General features: G+C 32.9%; 1 protein-coding gene and 1 pseudogene across 2 annotated transcripts; one reads left to right on the top strand and one right to left on the bottom strand.

Moving 5' to 3' along the window:
* The first annotated feature begins 3,144 nt into the window (after nt 1-3,144).
* Nucleotides 3,145-6,588, top strand: LOC130962185 (DNA replication complex GINS protein SLD5). 2 transcript variants are annotated; one of them, XM_057888314.1, is made up of 6 exons: nt 3,145-3,436; nt 3,850-3,909; nt 4,390-4,473; nt 4,561-4,669; nt 6,052-6,142; nt 6,232-6,588. In XM_057888314.1, the coding sequence occupies exons 1-6, from the start codon at nt 3,260-3,262 to the stop codon at nt 6,326-6,328; spliced, it is 618 nt and encodes a 205-aa protein (XP_057744297.1). In that variant the 5' UTR covers nt 3,145-3,259; the 3' UTR covers nt 6,329-6,588. The 2 variants fall into 2 exon arrangements, with proteins under 2 accessions (XP_057744297.1, XP_057744296.1); XM_057888313.1 differs by having other exon boundaries at nt 3,147-3,436; nt 3,787-3,909.
* Nucleotides 6,589-9,956: 3,368 nt separating this feature from the next.
* Nucleotides 9,957-10,870, bottom strand: LOC130963132 (probable ADP-ribosylation factor GTPase-activating protein AGD6; annotated as a pseudogene).
* Between the last annotated feature and the right edge of the window lie 9,337 nt (nt 10,871-20,207).

The following is a 20,207-nucleotide window of genomic DNA, read 5'->3' as shown; positions in this document are numbered from 1 at the left end:
ATACTTGCAAATGGCTCCATGAATAACCACGAATAGTTTCAGATGTTCCTACAATAGCTGTGCCCTCTACAGCGGAGAGACTCACTCAAGATCATGGGCACGAGGTCGTTTGAAGTCAACCTTCTTTACGGCGTACGAAAATGAGGAATTAAAATTGACGGAGATCAATAGAAAAGATGAATAACTTAGCTCTGCTAGGGCTTTAAGCTCTGCCCTATGAAACGCGCGAATCTAAATTGCCTTTCTAATTCCCAAAGCTAAATTGTCTAGGTAGATAACGTTTAGTTATTATATTTTTAATATAAATTAAAAAAATTGCCACATATATAATCACGTAACGTGCCACATAGGAAGGATTACTAACAGAGTCAACGGCAGACTAATGCTTGGGTAGTTTCGACACACGAAGCCCATCATTGATGGGTATTACTTCAATTGCATTCATCTATGAGTAGAAATGTTAGCGTATTCATCTTTCATAGGTATAAATGATAGTTTACCCTTTTTTTAATAGAGTAATGCAACATATCCAAACCTTTTTGGCAAGTAAGTCCAACCAAATTAGTTCTAACTTAACAAAAACCAACTTCATTATTAGCGCTTGTGGACACGCTGCCTTTTCATATCCCGCGCATCTTCTTCACATTTTTCTTCTTTTTTGCGTTCTTCTTCTTCTCCTTCGTGTTTCTTCTTCTTCTTTACATATTTTCTTATCATTGTCGTTCTTTTATTGCTTTGCTATTGGTGTATTTTTTTCTTTTTCTCCACCTCTTCTTAGTATTTTTTCAGCATTATGTATGTCTTCTTTTTATTTGATTTTTTTTTATTTTTATTCTTGTTATGAAGGTAAAACAAGAGAATTATGAGAATGAATGAATGCATGTTTACACTTATTGGATTGAATTATTATTTAGTAGAATGAAGGTATGTTTACACTTATTAGATTGAATTATTACCATAAACAAAAATAGCATTGAAATTTTATAATTTTAACATCAAAATTTTGTTACAAAACCTAGAAATCTCTTCTTTAATGTTGTATTTTTTTGTTTTTTATTATTCTTTCTTTCTTTCTTTTTTTTTTTCTTTTCTTTTGCTCTTACATCTTCTTTTAAGAGTATTCCTTCTCATATTAGACATGAATGAACATGTATTTTAATCTTACTTAGTTAAATGAATGTAGATTCACACGTATTGGATGGAATTCTTGCTAGAAATAAAAATAACACCAAAATATCTTCTTTAATACTGTATGTTGTTACTTTTTATTTCTTTTTGTATATTTTTTGAAATCTCACATGTGCAACGAAAAAGAATGAAGGAGAAAAAAAGAAAATACTGTAACGATAGTGATAATGATGACGATGACGATGACGATGACTACGACGATGATGATGGAGGAAAAGAAGGGAGGAGAAGAAATTCAAATGAAAAGGAAGAAAGAGGAAGAGGAGGAGATGGTAGCGATGGTGGTGGTGACAACAACAATGATAACAAAAAAGAAACTGAAAAAAAATAAAAAGAAGAAAAAGAATTAGCATCGGTTAAGAAAGAGGAAGAAAAAGAAGTGAGCGTGCATATGAAAAAGGTTATACAATTTGGTTGGACTTGATTGGATAAATTACTTGGAGTGTGTTTAACAAACCCGTTAGAAAAGAAGAAGCACACTAAGGCTTCTTAAAAGTTTCAATTTTTAGTTTGGCAAATTTTTTATTCATCGTTTACAAGAAGCAACTATTTTGAGCTTTTGCGTTTCACCAACGGACTTTTAGTCATCAATATTCCATCTTTATTTACTATATGCCAACTTTATCTTTTATGCACGTTGTTGTATTATTTATGAAATTTTTATTATTTTTGTTTATATGAATTCTCTTTTTTTATTATTTATTATTTTTATTAATTATTTATTTGATATTATACACTTTTATAATTGTGATTTTTTTTGTATTATTTTTTATTATCTTTTTATAATATAATTTATTGATTCTATTAGGTAAAATAAATTAAACAAAAAATTAATTGTAAATAATAATAATAAAAAATTATAAGATACTAAGAAAGAATACTAAAAGTACTAAAAATATACTATATAAAAAATCATAAAATTTTTTTTGACTTATTTCAATCACTACCAAGATAAATATTTAATTTTTTTATTATTCTTAGTACTCTTTAAAATTTATATTTGTTAGTTTTAATTAAAAATATATTTTGTCAATTTTTATATATTATTTTTATTTTAGTATATAAATATTAATTTTATTATAAAATTAATTAATAAGATCTATTCAAATATCTAAATTAAAATAATAAGATAATATACAAAAATTATTTAAGTTGATGTCTATTTTAGTAATTTTTATCTAAAAATGATTTTGAGTAGTGTAATCCAAACAACATTTATTTTATTATAATCAATTTTAATATAAAGATTGCCAAATATAAATCACCTTAATACAAACTTGTTTTTCATCAAAATCAAGTTTGTAAAATTAATTTTATGTAAACTCCCGTTTATAAACTGTAATCCAAATATACATTTGGTTGTAGAGTATTTTTATAAAAAAATTGATAAAATAAAAATAAAATCTATTCAAATAAAAATAACAACACTCATGCATAATATAATTTTTTTTATGTCTACCCATAAAAAAAAATCTTTTAAAGTAACAATGTTGGTAAAATAATAAAATAATACTTTAATCATTTTTAAATTTATAACATTTATTATTTGTGAGCCTATTATCTTATGAATAATAGTGTAAATTAACTCATTTTTTTTTCAAAAATGACTAAATAATTTTAGAGTAGCTGGATCTTTGCGTTTGTGCATAATATAATTTGTTTACCAAATATTAAACATTTGAATAATATTATACATCTAAATTTTTTTTGTTAATAAATTTAACTAAATTAATTTAACATAATAAAAATAATTATGATTAATATTATTTCAAGTCTTATTATTTAATTTGATTAGAGTTAGTTTATAAAAAAAAAAATTTAAATATGTAACAAATTAACAATGTAGCATTCCTCTAAACATTTTCTCTCTTATTTATCCAATTTTCCTATTTTATTTTAGCGGCAACCGTTCCCCACCCGTGGCTGATGGCGACACTTTATTTTTGGCGGCAACGCAATGGAGTGGTAGCGCCAACAAAAGTTTCAATTTTCAAACTCATCACTCAACAACATACCCAAAAATCACTACATCATTGCTCTTGCTGGTGCCGTGAGAGTGCTATTTGATGAAATGGCTTCTTCAAGCATGGAAGGATCAATGCCCACCATGGACGAATATGAGGCTCTCTTGTCAACCACCGACGTCGAACTTCTCAAGAGAGCATGGCGTAGCGAGAAGGCTGCTCCCGAGATTCTCCGCTACGATTTCGATCTCGTTGGCCGCGTCACCGAACAGCTTCAATTGATGGTAAACTTTTTTCCTTTTCTTGATTCTAACACCGGTGAACCCTAATTTCATCCCCCTTTGTTTTCTTATGCTTATGCCTGTTTCAATTTGAATGAAAATTTGAATCTTTATTAAGTGTGTTGTTATTAGGGATTCAATTATTTGAAACCTTTTTTGTTTGTTTGATTTCTCCTGAGACGTTGCTGACTGAAGTAAATTTCAATTTTGGGTTTCAAAACATGTGAATAAAGTTTTGATATTAACTAGATTGAATTCTGCTAGTTAATTGCAACAGGAAAAAAATATTTTTTTTTCTTTGTGAACAATTTTTTGGCTTCTGTTCTTTAAAATTTAGTGCTACATTTTTGCAGGAAGAAACTGTGGATGAGAAATCTACCAGTGGTGCTGACCCGCTTTCGTTGTCTTTATATCAGATGGACTTGGATAGGACCCTCTTTCTCTTGAGATCATATCTTCGGATCCGCATACAGAAGGTAACCATGTGCTATTATCATGGTTGTTATGTCAAAATTAGTTTCTTAGGTAGCATATGAAGTGTGTGAACCAGTAAAATTTATATCAGAATCAAGCTCAAGTATATGCAGTAGCTGTTAGTCTACAACTTGATTTCTGTTAATTTTTTTGCGTGGACTTTCTTTTACCATATATTTATCCTTTAATAGTAAATATTATATTCCCCATCATTAGAGTTTAATTGCCTTTATAGTATAAAGGATTTTACATTGCCATCAAGTTAGATACTTGTTGATATGGCAATGTTTAATTAGATGTCTATGTAAATTATAACCTTCACTTGTACTTATAATAGGTGTTGAGAATAATCAGTTGTAGAACTAAAGATTGATTGTTAAAATATTTGAACACTCATTGAGCAGTGAATATAGACTTGACTTGCTGCTGTGCTCATTAGAAATGCATTTTGTTTAATTTTTGTAATCATGTTTTTGTTTCAGATTGAAAAATACATGTTCCACATTCGAAAAAGTGACGAGCTATGGAATAGGTTATCTAAAGGGGAGAAAGATTTCGCTTCAAGGAAAGGCTCTCTTTTAATCCACATACATATGCTTACTGATACCATGCTTGTTTCGGTTTTTGAATCTAACAAATCTTCGTGTTGCAGGTGCATAGATGACCTAAAACATCATCTTGAGGAGAGTGTGCTTTCAAAATTGCCTGAAAATTATCAATCCGTTGAGAAGCAATCTGTAATAAGTGAAGAGGATGACATGGGTAATTTACCATCCTAGAAGTTATTTATTATGTTATTTCATCATTTTTTGGACCATTTTGTGGCTGTTAAGCACTCCAATTTGCTTTGCCTGAAAAGTTTGAGTCTGTAATGAGATAAGTTTCTACCTTGTTAGTGTTTTGGTTGATAATACGAAAGAATTGTCATTTATTGTAGTGAAGACATGAAACTCAGAGTATGAGGATGATAGGATGCCACGGATTTTAACCAGAAAAATAGGAGAAATGTTGTGATACTAATCCCTGGACTAATTCAGAAATAGAAAATAATAGAAAGAGAAAACCTGAATTAGAGCACTATGGACAACTCAGCAATTAGTTACAGTTATTAATTGGCCAAATTCCCCATTAGGTACCTATCATTATTCTCTCCCTAAAGAATCACCTTATCATCAAGGTGATGTAGTCATGTAACTAGGAGAAAACGATTAATGCTGAAAAGATGGAGAGTAACAAGCCTGCAATTTAGTGGTATCCACCCAGGTCCCAGTGTTTGAAACATGATGGCTTAGGATTCTCAGCACCGACTGAGGTGCGGCGAACCTGCAGAGCATCTCCTCTGGATCTTTGACCAATGCCACAAATCAGATACTGATAAGGGAACGGCCTTGAACCCTTGAGAAGAACTTCTCCTATGGTTCCAAACTGTTGGCTTTGTGTAATGGTTACCTTCAATGTTTCCAGCTATATGGCCCTTTAGAACAGTCCTTGAAAGCATTGATGGTTGAAGTGGAACAAATTTTCTTAGCCCACAGTTCTTGCTCAAAAGGAAGATAATCAAGATATTTAGATTGGCTTTTTGAAGAGGGGAAAAAAAACTTTTTTTCATCGAAAAAAGTATTTTTATATAATTGTAAAGGTGCTTGGATACAATTTTTTAGAAAAATAATTTTACTTTAAGTAAGCAATATGTTGCTTTTTTAAAAAAGCAAAATTTTAAGAACATTTTAATAAATTGTTTATTAGAAAAAGTACTTGTATTTTCAAACACAATTGCTTTTTCTAATAAAAATATCTTCTTAAACAAATAAAAAATACGTTTTTTTTTCCCAAAAAAACCAATCAAACTCACCAAATGAGTCTAGAACTTTGATTCAATGTAGCTTTCTTCTAATTTATTTATTTACTCCAGCATTCTGGAGAAGTCCTTGGGGTTGGGGTGCATATCAGTTGAATCTTGTCCATGAATCATACAGTAGAGGCTTTTCACCTTCTCTTACATTTTATCCCTTTTGAATTTCCCTTTTGTCTCTCTTTCTAACTGAAGTCTTAGACTGGAAATCTTGCTTTGGTTCTTACCATCCATGCATTATTGCCATGATAACTGGTTACTAGTTTTCAGTTGTTTCGTTTCTATCTTTCAGTCCCAGAACCACGCCTAGACACATTCGTCTTATGCAGAAGCAAAGAGTATCTCTCTGGCATTCAACTTGAAGATGGACCTGTTGATGACAGGCAATTCTCTTACCCTTTCATGACTTTTTATTTCTCCCTGCTTAGGAAAAGGTTAACAAAATTGTTCTAATTTTCTGATTCGGTGGCAGGTCGAAGCTCTTTGAGATGGAGCCGGGTGTCCTTTACTTCATATGTTACAAATCAATAAAGCCACTTGTGGAGAGTGGGAAAATTGATCTTCTCTGATATGAAAACTTCGGATATTGATGTTCATGAAATTCCCCATTGTTGATCAATTGTCTCCTACCAAGACTTGAATTTATGGAGCTGATTCTATGACACCTTGAGGAAGAGAAGAAAATCCGGACTTTAATTGTACATTGTACCTGGTTGAATTCAACAAGGCTCCTGAAGGAAGCTTGAAGTTTGACTGTGTGCTACATGAACATTTATAGCAACTTATTTTCATTTATAATATTTGAAAGTTATATTAAAAAAAAATTAAGAATGAGTATCTGTAAATGACTAAATGTTCTTGAAGTTCGTATTAAATGTACTTCAAATCATGCAAGTATTTCTTATACAACATACTCATTGTTTGAGTTTTAAATAACTTTTTAGGAGAAATAGATCTTTTCAAAATTTTTTTCTCTCAATTGATATATGTTAAAGTATGGTATCTCACCGTATACTCTACCATATACTCTTTAAGTAGAACTAAGAAAAAACATATAAAAATATGTTAGATGATAAAAATCACACTTGACGACATTAATTAAAAGAAAAAATTGAGAGGATTTATTCTCTTTTGTAGGCTTTTATTTTTCGAAGTTTTAATTTAGTGTCGATTAACCTTGAAATAACTGAATCATGTAGTTTTGGAGATAGATAATGCATATTTAATTTTATAGATTGTGAAAATTTTTGTAATTAGGATATTTGCCTGAAATTGCCACGGCAATCGAATGATATAAAATGGTGGGATTTATTTAAATTCTCTAAAGATTATCTTGTCATATAATTCGGGCTTCAGGCAATAAAATTCTAGTAAAAACTTTGGTTGCATATTGTTTTGCTTAAAATATGATACATTTATATTTACGGCAAATTTCTTAGTTGTCTTTATCCTGCTCATTACTTCATATTGTTTTAGGTGATTGCTAGTGTTTGGCAAGTGTTAACAACTTAACATTGAGGACTCTTGTGTTGTGTTTAGAAGGAAGATTAAAATTGATTGGTAAAGATTAAGAGATAGAAATTAAAAAGACAAACATTAAATTTGAGGTTCTTATGGTTTGTTAGCTGTGTTGATGGTGTTCTTTTTTAAAATGCTCAAGAATTTAGGGTTGCGATTAGTTTTGAGAATATGATAAAATACAAAAATTAATATTTTTATATTTTATTTGGTGGTAAATTGAATATAAGATAGAATAAATAATAAAAAATTTAATTTATTTTTATTTTTTTTCATCTAAAATTAAGAATGAAAAGTAAAATGATAAAAGATATAATTATAAAAATTTGATAGTGATAATAAAAAATAAAAAAAGATTGTGTTTTTTTTCAAAAAAAATATAAAATATATTAATTTAATATTCCAAGACACAATATTCTCATTCATATCTCATTTATTAAATACGATTTTATATTTTTAAATTTATATTTCAATATCTTATCTTTATAAACAAAGACGATCTAAAATTTTATTCAATATCTGTTATTAATAAATGAATAAATAGATGGTAGTGTAGTGCAAGGTAAGCTCTGATGTGCTTCTTCACCTTCTTGCTTGCCTTGTATTAGAAATTATATAATTTTCATGATATAAAATTTTGAAATGAATCTTCTCTATTTTTTTTAACATTTGAGAGAATAAAATGCGATCTCTTATTTTTAATTCTATAAGTAAGACCAAAATTAAATAAGAAAGAGAACAATAAAAAATAAGATCCTACACTAAATACCATCCAATTTTTTTTTCATCGAAAAAGATCTCCTCCCTCCTTACACAGCAGCCATGTGAACTAGTCAAGCCTAATATAATTTCGATTTCCTTATTCGATTCATGAATCATATTTTTATTTATGCAAGTACATCATTCACCACAACTTTTTTTTTTTAAAAAAAAAATCAAAATTTATGTCTCCTCTAGTCCAATCTAATCCATACATTTCTTTGGATCATGTGGAAAGTGCAATTATTAAGTGGAAAGTGCTTGAGAGCATATATGTCAATTTGATATCTGTATAATTCTACTACGAGAAATTTGTGTGGAAAAAATAAAAAAAAATTATTTTAAAAAATTAATAAAAATAAATTAATATATATATATTTTTTCTTCACCATAATATGTAACAATATCTATTTCTTTTCTTGGGTCATCATTAGGGTCAACTGGTCAAGAAAGAGACGTAAGAGGATGGCCCACACGTTTAACAGTCCACTTCACTCAGTTATTGACTTATTGTTATACCGGCCACTTCTCTCTCTCTCTCAGTGGCAAACGTTGGGTCCAATCAATTTATGCTAATGAAGGTTCAGAACTAATTTATACGACGCGTCAATGCAAGAATATATCTTTTTAATTGTTCAAAAAAAAAACTAAAAAAACAAAAATATAATTTTTAATATTTATTTATAAAATTAATAATAAAAAATCGTATTTTATTATTTTAATTATTAAAAAATTGGAAAAGTTTATTTCTGCGTCAATACATAATGAAATGGCCATGTTATTAAGATACTGATATTTTAATATTTTTAATTATTAATTTTAATTATAAAAATATATATAATATATATTAATTAAAATTAACTGTTAAAACTATTAGAATATAAGTATTTTCATAATATTTGCAAATATTTTCAAATTTTATAGCCTATTTGATATTTTGACTCCTTCAAATGAGTCGGGATTGATAATATAAACTATCAAGTACCAAATCATTTTTTGTCTACAAAGTACAAACTCTTTCATATTACGATACTATAATCAATTCTCAATATATCGTGCGGGTCTAGCGAATAAATTTCTTAACAGACTTGACAGAGTAGACTTTTAACATATGGGTTTTAATTAGGGGTTTCTATGGGACAGAAATCTTGTTCCGTCTTTCTTTTCGTTTAGTAAAATATGTTTTCTTTTTTGTTTTATTTTTATATGAATCTCCATTTATTATTTTTTTGCACAGAAAATAAATACCTACGAGTATTTATAATATTATGTTTTAATTTTTTTTAAAAAAATTTAACATAATTATAATAAAATCTTATACCATTTATTTAAATATATCAAATCAAACAAACTTTTTTTTTACCAAAGATAGGAGACTCGAATCCGTAACCTCTTAATTGAATATGAAGAGATTATGTCATTTCAGCTATTACTTATTGGTATCAAATCAAATAAACTTCAAACAGAATAATATACACATAAAATTTTTAATATATAAATTAAAATTTTTTTGGTGACTGAAAAATATATAAATTAAAATAAAATAAATTAGAATAATTTACACCATTTATATATTTAAGTAAAAGTTTTTGTTACGAGAATTTCTTAAGTTCTTGTGGAACAGATACCTCAATCTTTACCCCTATTTTTATTTAGAGAAAAGGACAAATAGGTCCCTGACCTTTTACCTCTCAGACATTTTCGTCCCTGACCATTGGAAAATACTTTTAAGTCCCTGACGTTCTTAAAATTAGGACGGATCAGTCCCTCCGTCAAAAAGTCACCGTCAGACTCAACGAAAAAGTCTGACGTGGCTCCCCTTCTACTTACCTGGCATGACGGCTGCACACGTGGCACGTTAGGGAGATGGAGCATTTGAAAAGTGGACAAATAAGTCCCTGGCGTTCTGAACGACGTTGTTTACATCGCTGCCCTAATCCTAAAATTCGTTTGGGTTCTTCGTTTGATCCAATTGAACGAACTCAAAACATAAGTTATTATATATAAACCCAGATACTTAGCAGTGATTTCCTTGGTGCTTGCCTGAACAACACTAGCAGCAGATTGAGCGGTAGATGCAGCAACAAATGATAATTTACCAATCCCCTAATCACAAAGAGAAACACATCTCCATTCAAATATAAGCAAATTAACAAACAACACACAATTCACTGCAATCGAGAACCACCTGCGAAACGACAGAGAGATAGTCGTTTTGGGGGTTTATGTTTCTCTGCGAAGGGGCAGGGCTCGATTCGAACCCGACGTACTTTCCGCCCTGCGACGGCGGGAGCCCCTCGGGCCTCGTGTTATTCTCCGCCATCTTCCGAGCAAAGAAGCTTTCCTTGTTCGTGGCGGAGGCCTCCAATTCCGATTGCCTCCAACCTCCACCACCACCGCCACCGCCGGTGTGCGACAAGGGAGGTTTTTCAGCAGAGGAGCGGAGATCCTCCTTAACAACGGGAGGATCGCGCCAGGGACGGCCTTCGGCGAGGGCCTGGATGTGGTCGCGGTAGATTTTGGCGGCGTTGGTGTTGTACTTTGTGATAATATCAGTTTTTTTTTGGAATACCGTACTGAGAGAGGAAGGCGTTGAGGGCGTCGTTGCCGCCAGCCTCCATTTTCTTGATCTGGATTTCGGACCAGGAGTCCATGATGATGGATCTGACGAAGGAGATGTGGACACTGAGGCCGCGGTGCTTGCCGGAGCACTCGAGACACATGAATACGCCGTAGGAGACAGAGGCCCACTGTGGGTTCTTCTGAGAGCAGTCGACGCAGATCTTGTTCGCGGCCTGGGATTGCAGTTTCCGCAACCGCCACGATGCCGCCATGTCTTTTGTGTATCCGATCCAAAAAGAACAATAGAAATGGAAATTGGAAATGAACGAGAGTGGGGAAAAGGAAAAAGGAGAAAACATAGATTCAGAAGAGTTTGCAGACACATATTTTGGGATTGAGTGGCTTGTGGGTCGTGAATGACCGACACCGTTAAACGACGTCGTTCTGAGTGCCAGGGACTTATTTGTCCACTTTTCAAATGCTCCATCTGCCTAACGTGCCACGTGTGCAGCCGTCATGCCAGGTAAGTAGAAGGGAAGCCACGTCAGACTTTTCCGTTGGGTCTGACGGTGGCTTTTTGACGGAGGGACTGATCCGTCCTAATTTTAAGAACGTCAGGGACTTAAATGTATTTTCTAATGGTCAGGGACGAAAATGTCTGCGGGGTAAAAAGTCAGGGACTTATTTGTCCTTTTCTCTTTTATTTATTTGTGGGACAAATTCTTGAGTTTGTAGAAATTTTGTAAGTTTTCGTTATTCTCTCTGTCGAAAATAATCTCTGCGAGTGTATGTTTTTTTGTCATTCCTAATTTTAATATAAAATATTTGTATTAAAAAATTCAGCAATACTATAGAAAAAAAAACTCAAACTGTTTAAATTTTTTTATTTAATATTTATTAATTACAGAGTACATTAAATAAAGATAAAATAATAAGTTTTAACTGTTTTTGGCTCAAAAATTTTATTTTTCAAAACTTTTTCTAAAATCTTAAATATTTAACTTTGAATGTATTTATTATGTATTTAACTAAAAAAGATAAAAATTGATGTAACATTTATAATTATTGTTAATTAAAACATTTTGTTTTATAAATCATAAATAAATTGAAATCTCTTCATTTTTAATCAACTGACCGCACTTATCTTTACTTGAATTTAAAAAATGATTGAAATATATTGAAGTTATAGAAATTATAAAATTATCCTTGAATTAATTGATTAATTCCTCGGTGTAAATATTTGATCTACTTATTCTCTTTTAATAGCTTGGCATTATTATAGAAGGTCATTGGATTATATTCTAATAAGGGGTGACTAAAAAATTTGTTACATTAATTTACTAAAATAGATAGTATTTATATCTGTAATTTCGCTAGAGAACCAACAAGGATATAACTAATAACAAACCAACAAAAATTTTTGAATTGCATTTTATACTAATTAATTGTCATTAATTAATAATTATTTAAATTTTAATTGTTAAAAAATACAAAATTAATAATTATTAATTTTTATTTTAATTTATCTTTTACTATTTGTCACACAAATTTTAATTTCTCTTTCTAAAAAAAATGTCCAAACTTTGAAAAAAATATCAAAATATAAGATAAAGAATCATTCAAATTCTAAGAAAAAAAACATACAAAATATAAGAAAAAGAATCATTCAAAACTAATAAAAAAGAATTATCTAAATCCTAAAGAAAAAAATATAAAACATAAAAAAATATCCAAAACTAATAAAAAAATCTTCCAAATTCTAAATAAAAAAAAACACATTAGCTAAAATAAAACAAAAAAACGCATTCATTAGTAAGAGTTACAGAAAAATCTCCTCATTAGATACTCAAATAACAACAATACCATTACAGAAACATCCAATCAAATGGAGAAAAAAACATCCACTTAGTATACAAAAAAAAAGAAAAACACCAGATTAACCAAATACAATTCACTTGTATGCAAAAAAAAAAAAAAACGAAACAACATCTTCTTTCCCCTACATCATACCTTGGAAACAGATTGAATTGCAACTTCACACTCAAATGTTCTTTGCCTTTCATTGAATTATTATCACTCACATCAACCAACGGGCTATTCAATCTACATCCCAAAATTGATTGCTCCATGGACGAATGCTCTCTATTGGAAGCCGTACACTGCGACGTCGACTTTTTTGTGTACAACAGCTCGGCGGGAAGAATAAGGTTGTCAAACTCGCGAGTCTAAGTAAACTCGTAGAGCTGATCTAGACTCGACTCGCGAGTTAACTCGTAGACTCGTACGAGTTCACCTGTATATCATACATAATGTATATTTACTCAATTCTAACCCTTCAAAATTAATAATATCAATATTAAAGCACATAATAAATTAAAATAATAGCATACATTATAAAAAATACTTTAAAATACACATTCAAATCCTCTATAATTATTCTTACACAAATACAACATAGAAGACACAAAATTTAAAATGCTAAATCTGTAATACTAAATCTTTAATTGAACATTGAACAATATCAAATAATTAAATTAACTCTAATAAAAAGAATTAATTACTAATCATCCATGAATGGATGAACCATATGGCCATCTAACATAAACGATAAGCAATAGGATAAAATTAGAAGCAATAAAATTTAAAAAGCAAAAAAAAAACTAAATCAAGAAGCAAAGCTCAAAGAAAGGGCAAAAGGCATACAAAAAATAGAGGATATAGAAGAAAAGAAGGGGCAAAGTCCCAGCAACAGCAGATCAAAGACAAGGGTGCAGCAGGTAGCGGTGGTGAAGGTGCAGCAGCAGCACGAAACAACGGCGACAAATAGTCATGGATTTCACGACTGTACAAACCAGAGCAGAGATAGGACTGTAGGAAAAGTAGTCGAACTCGTGAACGGTGATAGCACGATGGAGTTGCGGATAGGGGAGATGTGAAAAAATACAAAATAGAGGGCAACTTAGGTAAAATTCACAAAGATAATGACGCAAATCAGAGCAGAGGTAGCAGACGCAGGTGAACAATGGCAGTTCAACGGGGAACGGCGACTGCGGTAGAACATGGAGAAAGTGAGACTTGAGAGAAACGAAGATGAGTGAGTTGTGAGTGAGTTTTCTTTCATTCTTTGGGAGTGTTATCCTAACCCTAATAAAAAAAAGTGTGTTTTTGGTTTCAAAATGACACTTTTTTGAGTAAAAATGAAGAAAAACACACTCATTTACTTGGTCCTAGACTCACGAGTTTGTCCGAGTTTGACCGAGTTTAGCCGAGTCTAACCGAGTTTACTCAGAATAGAGTTTATGCCCGAGTCAACTTGATTCCATATCTAAACTCGTAAATTCGTACGAGTTTACGAGTTAACTCGAGAATTTGACAACAATGGGAAGAACTCTCTAACCACCGCGAACGACTTTTGTCAAAGATGCAGCCGCGTGGTGGTCCTTGCAGCAGAAGGTGATCAAGCAATGAACAACAATGACATCCCAATGACGAACAGTAACGCTAATGGCGGCAAGAACGGCAGAGCACAGCGAAAGTGGGTATTCGGTGATCATACATCATGCTGATTTTTGCAGCAAAACGTAATCAAATAATGAACAACAATAAAACCCCGATCATTAACAGTAACACAAAAGATGGCAGAAACAACGTAGCACCGGAGAAGTGGGACTTGGTGTTCACGTTGTTGAGAACGTCAGCGGAATAAATCAAGCACAACAACACACTTAATGCGTGAAAAGAAAAGTCTTAACAAAATCATGAATCATGTTTCAATTAGGGTTAATTATAAATTCTATTTTTTTAAAATAATCATTAATGAGAATGATTTAAATTAATAAATTAAAGTTATTATAATTAATTGAATTGTTTAAATTGACTGGTTAGAGAATTGATTTTTTTATATGTTTCTTATATCTGGGTGTATTAATATGAGTCTAGCCTACAATTTCATTAAGGAACGGTCTTACTTGAGATTGGGTTAGGAAACGTTGGTCCAATAGTGGCAAAACTAATACGTATGGTCTTATTCACATGTGTTAGACTTACTTGTATATGGATCTTTATATATAGTTGATATTCAACCTGATTTAATTTGGATAGCAAGTTAAATGTTTTTTTGCTATTTCGATTATCAGCTTAGTGGATAACTAATTCTAATATGGGGTAATTTTTACTCTTTTAGGATTATATATGGAAGAAAGAGTGAGACGAAAAGATAGAAACTAAATTAAATTTTTGTATTATATTTAATGTAAAATATACTAAATTAAATTATGTCTTAGTATTATATTTAATTTAATATAAATATGGAGATTAAGGGATAGATTTAGAATTTAAAAAATTAAATAAGGATATTTTAAAAAAAAATATTATTAAAATTTTAATCTCTTGTATCTCCATTTTTTAAAAATATTTAAGGGACTGAAATTTTGTGTTTTGAGACTGATATTTTAGTTTCAATATTTAACCACCAAATATAATAATGAGTTCGAGTCTTTCATTCTCAATCTCAAATTCTAAAAACAAACGCTATGTAAGATTCAAAACCTTTGAAAAGTATATTTATGAGTAAGTCTCAAATCATATAGTTATTTATAGCCTTAATTTCAGAAATTATTTTATTAAAGATAATTAAGGCAAGTTTTGATTTATTGAATTTGAGACGAGTTATGATTATTATCCAATTTTATAATTATTGGATTATTTTCTATATTTAAATTATAAAGTTGGCAATAATAAGGATTTTATATGATTTTGATTAGATAAGTAATATTTTATATATTAATACTGCTATTTTGGAAAATGAAGAAATTAATTATATTATTTCTAATTTTTAGATTTGGGCATTTTATTGAAAATAATTTGTAAAGTTGATGAGCAAATAGTATTTTTATACACTATTATTGTTAGATTAGAATTTATTTTTAATTACTACATTATACCTCTTTTTGGGTAAAATTACAAAAATGCTCCTAACCCTAATTTTATTCAAAAACCCTAACCCTAAAACCCTGACCCAGTACCCGTTTCCCCTCCTTGAACCAGCAGCAGCAGCTGCTGCCCCCTCTAACCTAAACACACTGCTTCCCTTCTTGCACGAAAGAAAGAACAAGGCAGTGAGGGAAAGGGCTTGGTGCCGCCGGCTGGGTACTGCCGCCGTGATCGACGGACTGCCGCGCGCAAGGAGCGTCGTTCGTCCCTGCCCAATCGCAGTTCCTCCATCCGGCACCCAGTTCCGTCGCCTGAGGAGAATCGCGAAGGTGAGAGAGGGCTCGCGCCGCCTCCGCCACTGTCAATCCATCGAAGCTGGCGCGAGAGAAGAGGAGGAAGGGCACTGTCTTGCGTCGTCACCGCCGCACTTGGGCGCCACTGCTGCAAGCTCACGTTGCCGTGCCGCCGTGCCATTATCACACCATGGATCTTCTCTGTTCGCGACCTGAGCTAGGGGAGAAGAGATGAGCGCGATGGGGAGGGGTGAGTGAGCCACGCCGTCGCCAGTCCTGCTCGTTCTGTCGCCGGGAAACTCGTCGCTGTCGGGGTCTCACCGTCGCCGTTCCTGTTGTGGCTGGTATCGCGCTGGAGAACCATCATCACGGGTTGGGGCTAGCCCTTTTGCTGCCGTTTTATCGTTGCTGCGGCTGAGTAGCGGCCGTTGGATCTGACCGGAGAGGTAGGTGGTGATGGTGGTGGATGTTGGTGCTGGTTAATTAGCGCTATCACTGCTGCTGGCCGTTCGAGCTGCTCCGCCCTCTCTGCCGCCGTAGAATGCAGCTCAGTCGCCGGAGAACTCTGCCGGTAAGGGTTTTAATTTGTGGTTTCGGTCACTTTGGATCTTGAGAAGGTTTTGATGTTGAGCGGTTTTTCTAGTTGATCCACCGGAGCTTTTGGCCGTCGCCAGAGCTGTTGCCGGGGCCAGTTCGAAATCGCAGCTGCTTCGTTTTGTTGCTCCGGTAAGAGATTATGTTTCGAAAAGCCTCGCGTTAGTATTTTGTTGTGTATAGTTAATGAATATGAATTCTGATAGCGTGGGGTCGAGTCCTGATTATTGTATGTTGCGATTAGTGTTGCTATGGTTATTGCGAATGTGGCTTGAAGCTGAGGTTGCGGTTGTTGTTGATTTCGGGTTGAGGCGGAAAGGACTCTGTGACGCGTTTGGGTTATGGAATTGGGTTTTGAGGTAGGGGCGCTTTCCAAAAACTGTGTTTTATGTATTGGAATTATTACATATGGATACTGATGTGAGATATTGTGTATTTGGTGATTGTATCTGCCTTATGTATTATTTGATTGACTCGAATGATTATGTATGTTGATTTGGCTGAATTGTTGTGCGGCTTGTGAAATGTAATGTTTTGAAGTTGATTCTTTAAAGCTTTGAAATCGAGTTTAATCCGTTGAGGATTGATTTGAGTTAATTTTCTTGGGAATGTGAAAAATAGAATGTACTCTTGAATTCAGCCTAGTTTACTTTAATTGACTTGGTTTTGGACAAATGATTTATTGCTGAACTGATTCTTTAAAGCTTTGGAAATGAGTTAAATCGGTTGATATTGAGTTGATTTTGAAATGGTTTCCTTGAGATACGCCACTGAGGCAATTGTTGGATTTAGCTTGCTTTGAATTGATTTCTGGTTTTGAGCTGTTGAAAAGGAATGAGGAACGGTTTAGTTGGGACCCGAACCGGGTGGCAAAAGTCCAAGTTTTAGGGGAGGTGCTATCAAAATTTCTACAAAATCCTATTCTTGTTTGTAAAGTTATTTAAAAAGGGTTGGATTTGAGAAATTGTATTATTTGATTTATTAAGAGAATATTTATGTTTTCAAGCTTAATTTATTTAATGAACTTTATGCGTTGAGTTCGGCTTATTTAGAAATGAACTATTTGTACAGTTTGAATCACTGAAGGAAAGAATGATGCTCTAATATTGATTTCAATATAAAAAGAAGCTTTTAGTGATTTTAAAGGAATTTAGACTTTTGATTGAGTAATCAAGTGTGAGGCATTTTAGAAGAGTTAGAAAAATGGGTTCCAAAAAGAAACCTGAAAGTGGTTTGATTCAAAGGAACCGGTTCCGTTTCAAATGAATTGATTTTTGGACCGGGTTGGAACTTGTGATTTTGTATGATCGGTTTCATAATAAATTCAGTTTTATTTACTTGAACCAAGAATCTATGATTTTAAGAGTTTCAATGAATTTTAAGGAATTTATATAAGTTGACCTTCCCTAAATACTTGGGACTCTGGCAAGAAACTTTTGTTATAGAATCCCATTGTTGGATGGGTGATTTTGAATGTTCCCAAAATGAATCTTTAACTTTCCATGGTTTTGGAAGTTTTGGAAAGAGAATGCCGAGAGTGGCTTTGATTTAAAAAGGAAACTCACTTTTAGAAAATTTGGCTTATGAGCCTGAGATGATTTGAGGAATGAGATCTTTATAGCCAAGGATGAAAAGAGTTGAAACTTGATTTTAAAGTGAATGAATTGAGAAAAGTGATTTATGGCTTAAATGCCGATTTATGAATTTGATGATGTTGAATGATGGAAGTACTGTTTTTGTTATGGGCCAGAATGGCTGTGTATGATTATGAATATTGGCTGGTTCTGGATTGAACCGTGAGCCGGAATGGCTGTGTGTGACATTGATTTATGGCTGATTACCGAATGAGTTATAAGCCGTATGGCTGGCTATGAATTATGAATTTAAGCCGAAGGGCAGTATTTATTGATAAATTGGTTAGTTCTGGATTGAACCATGAGCCGGATGGCTGAGATGGATGGTGATCCATGATTGAATATAAATGCATGTACGCAATTGAATGATTTGTGAATTTAAGCCGAATGGCTGAGATGAAAGTTGTAAGCGAGTATGCTTGTGTTTTCTCTCTGGTTGTAAGGGTGACAGGGCACCGATACCCTCTAATGGCGACAGGGCGCATATACCCTCTAATGGCGACAGGGCACAGATACCCTCTAATGATAATAATGCGCAACAGAGAGACTGTGTCCGGGTTAGTGACAAACCCCAATTTGACAGTTTGTTTTGTATTGAATTTAGAGCATCTTGATAGCCTTTTGTCACATTTAGCCTAGGAATTAGCATGGGTTTGTTATCTCTCCCGTATTTGTGCTTAAGTGTAAAAACATGCTTTTTAAGCCTTATTTTGATGAATTCTATTTCCTCTTTTGATTCCATAAGATGCCTTGATGTGTTTGTTAGTAATCTCAGGATGAAATAGGCTAAGCATGGATCAGAAGAAGCAAGGAAGGAAGCATGCAAGTGGAGAGAAGCACAAAAAGCCAAAGAATTGATTTCGGCCAAGCACGCGTACGCGCACAAGGCGCTCGCGCGCACATTGCAGAATTAGCCAGGGACGCGCACGCGTGCCGTGCGCGCATGCGTCGTAGCTCGCACGTGATTCTTTTATTACAACACGTGCCTGGCGATTTTGGAAGGTTTTAGCAACCAACTTTGGCGCCAAAATGCATATAAGAGCCAATGATTGAAGGGGATTGACACACATTCACATCCATAGACTAATTCTAGATCATTAGATAGATAGTTTTAGTTAGTTACATTTGTAGAGAGAGAAACTCCAACTTCTCTCTAGGATTCATCTTCATTTTCTCAATTCTCAACCATTCCTTGGTGAGATCTATTGCCACTCTCAATTTACTTTGTTCATGTTGTAGATCCTCATCTCTAATCTCAATTAGTGTTTGTAATTGTTCAATTCTTGTAGATCTTAGAATTAGCTTTGTTGTTTTGGATTCTATTGATTCATTAAAGATCTCATTTTCATTGTTGTTCATTGTTGATTGTTGTTAATCTCTTGTGTTGAATTGCTTTAGCTCTAAATCTCTTCTCAATTTTACTATGTCTTTCATTCTTGCTCTCCAAGTGTTTGAGAAAATGCCAACTTTAGATATGGAGTAGCATTCCCTCACTTGGCCTAGTGGTTGAGTCATTGGAGACACTTGAATAATGGATGTCAATTGTTGATTAAGAATTGGGGATTGCTAATTGACTTAGAGTGCACTAAAGCTAGACTTCCTAAGGGTAAGGCTAGGACTTGTGACTTGAGTTAATTACTTTTACTTGACTTTCCTCTATAATTAGGGGTTAACTAAGTAAAGCAACACCCCTTTGTCATCACGATTGAAGTAAGCTATAGTGATGGAACTTCCAATGTTCAACCTTGGCCAAGGCTTTTAATATAGATTGATTGTTGTTTTCCTTTATTAGCACTCTTATGCCACACTCTTCAAGCCACAAAAGATCACTTAACCAATAACATGCATCCTTGTAGCATTCCTAGGGAAGAACGACTCGGGACTAATACTCTCGATTATAGATTGTAGATTTGTTTGATGATGGATTTTGCGTCGGTTTAGACTATACTACGATTGACTACTTGATAATTTCTATACCGGCAAAAATCCATTCGTCAAAATGGCGCCGTTGCCGGGGAATGCGCATGAGTGCCATGTCTTTGGTTAATGTAAATATGTGAATATTGTGAATATGTTTGTCTTTTGTTTGTTTGTTGGTTTCCATTAGTTTTAGATCTCTATTAGTTTTGTTCTTATTTGCCACTATGAACTCTCAT

This window comes from Arachis stenosperma, chromosome 2 (genome assembly GCF_014773155.1).
Source record: "Arachis stenosperma cultivar V10309 chromosome 2, arast.V10309.gnm1.PFL2, whole genome shotgun sequence".
Classification (NCBI taxonomy): Eukaryota; Viridiplantae; Streptophyta; class Magnoliopsida; order Fabales; family Fabaceae; genus Arachis; species Arachis stenosperma.
Note: the sequence above shows the minus strand (reverse complement) of the source record. Positions and strands in the feature narration are given on the sequence as shown.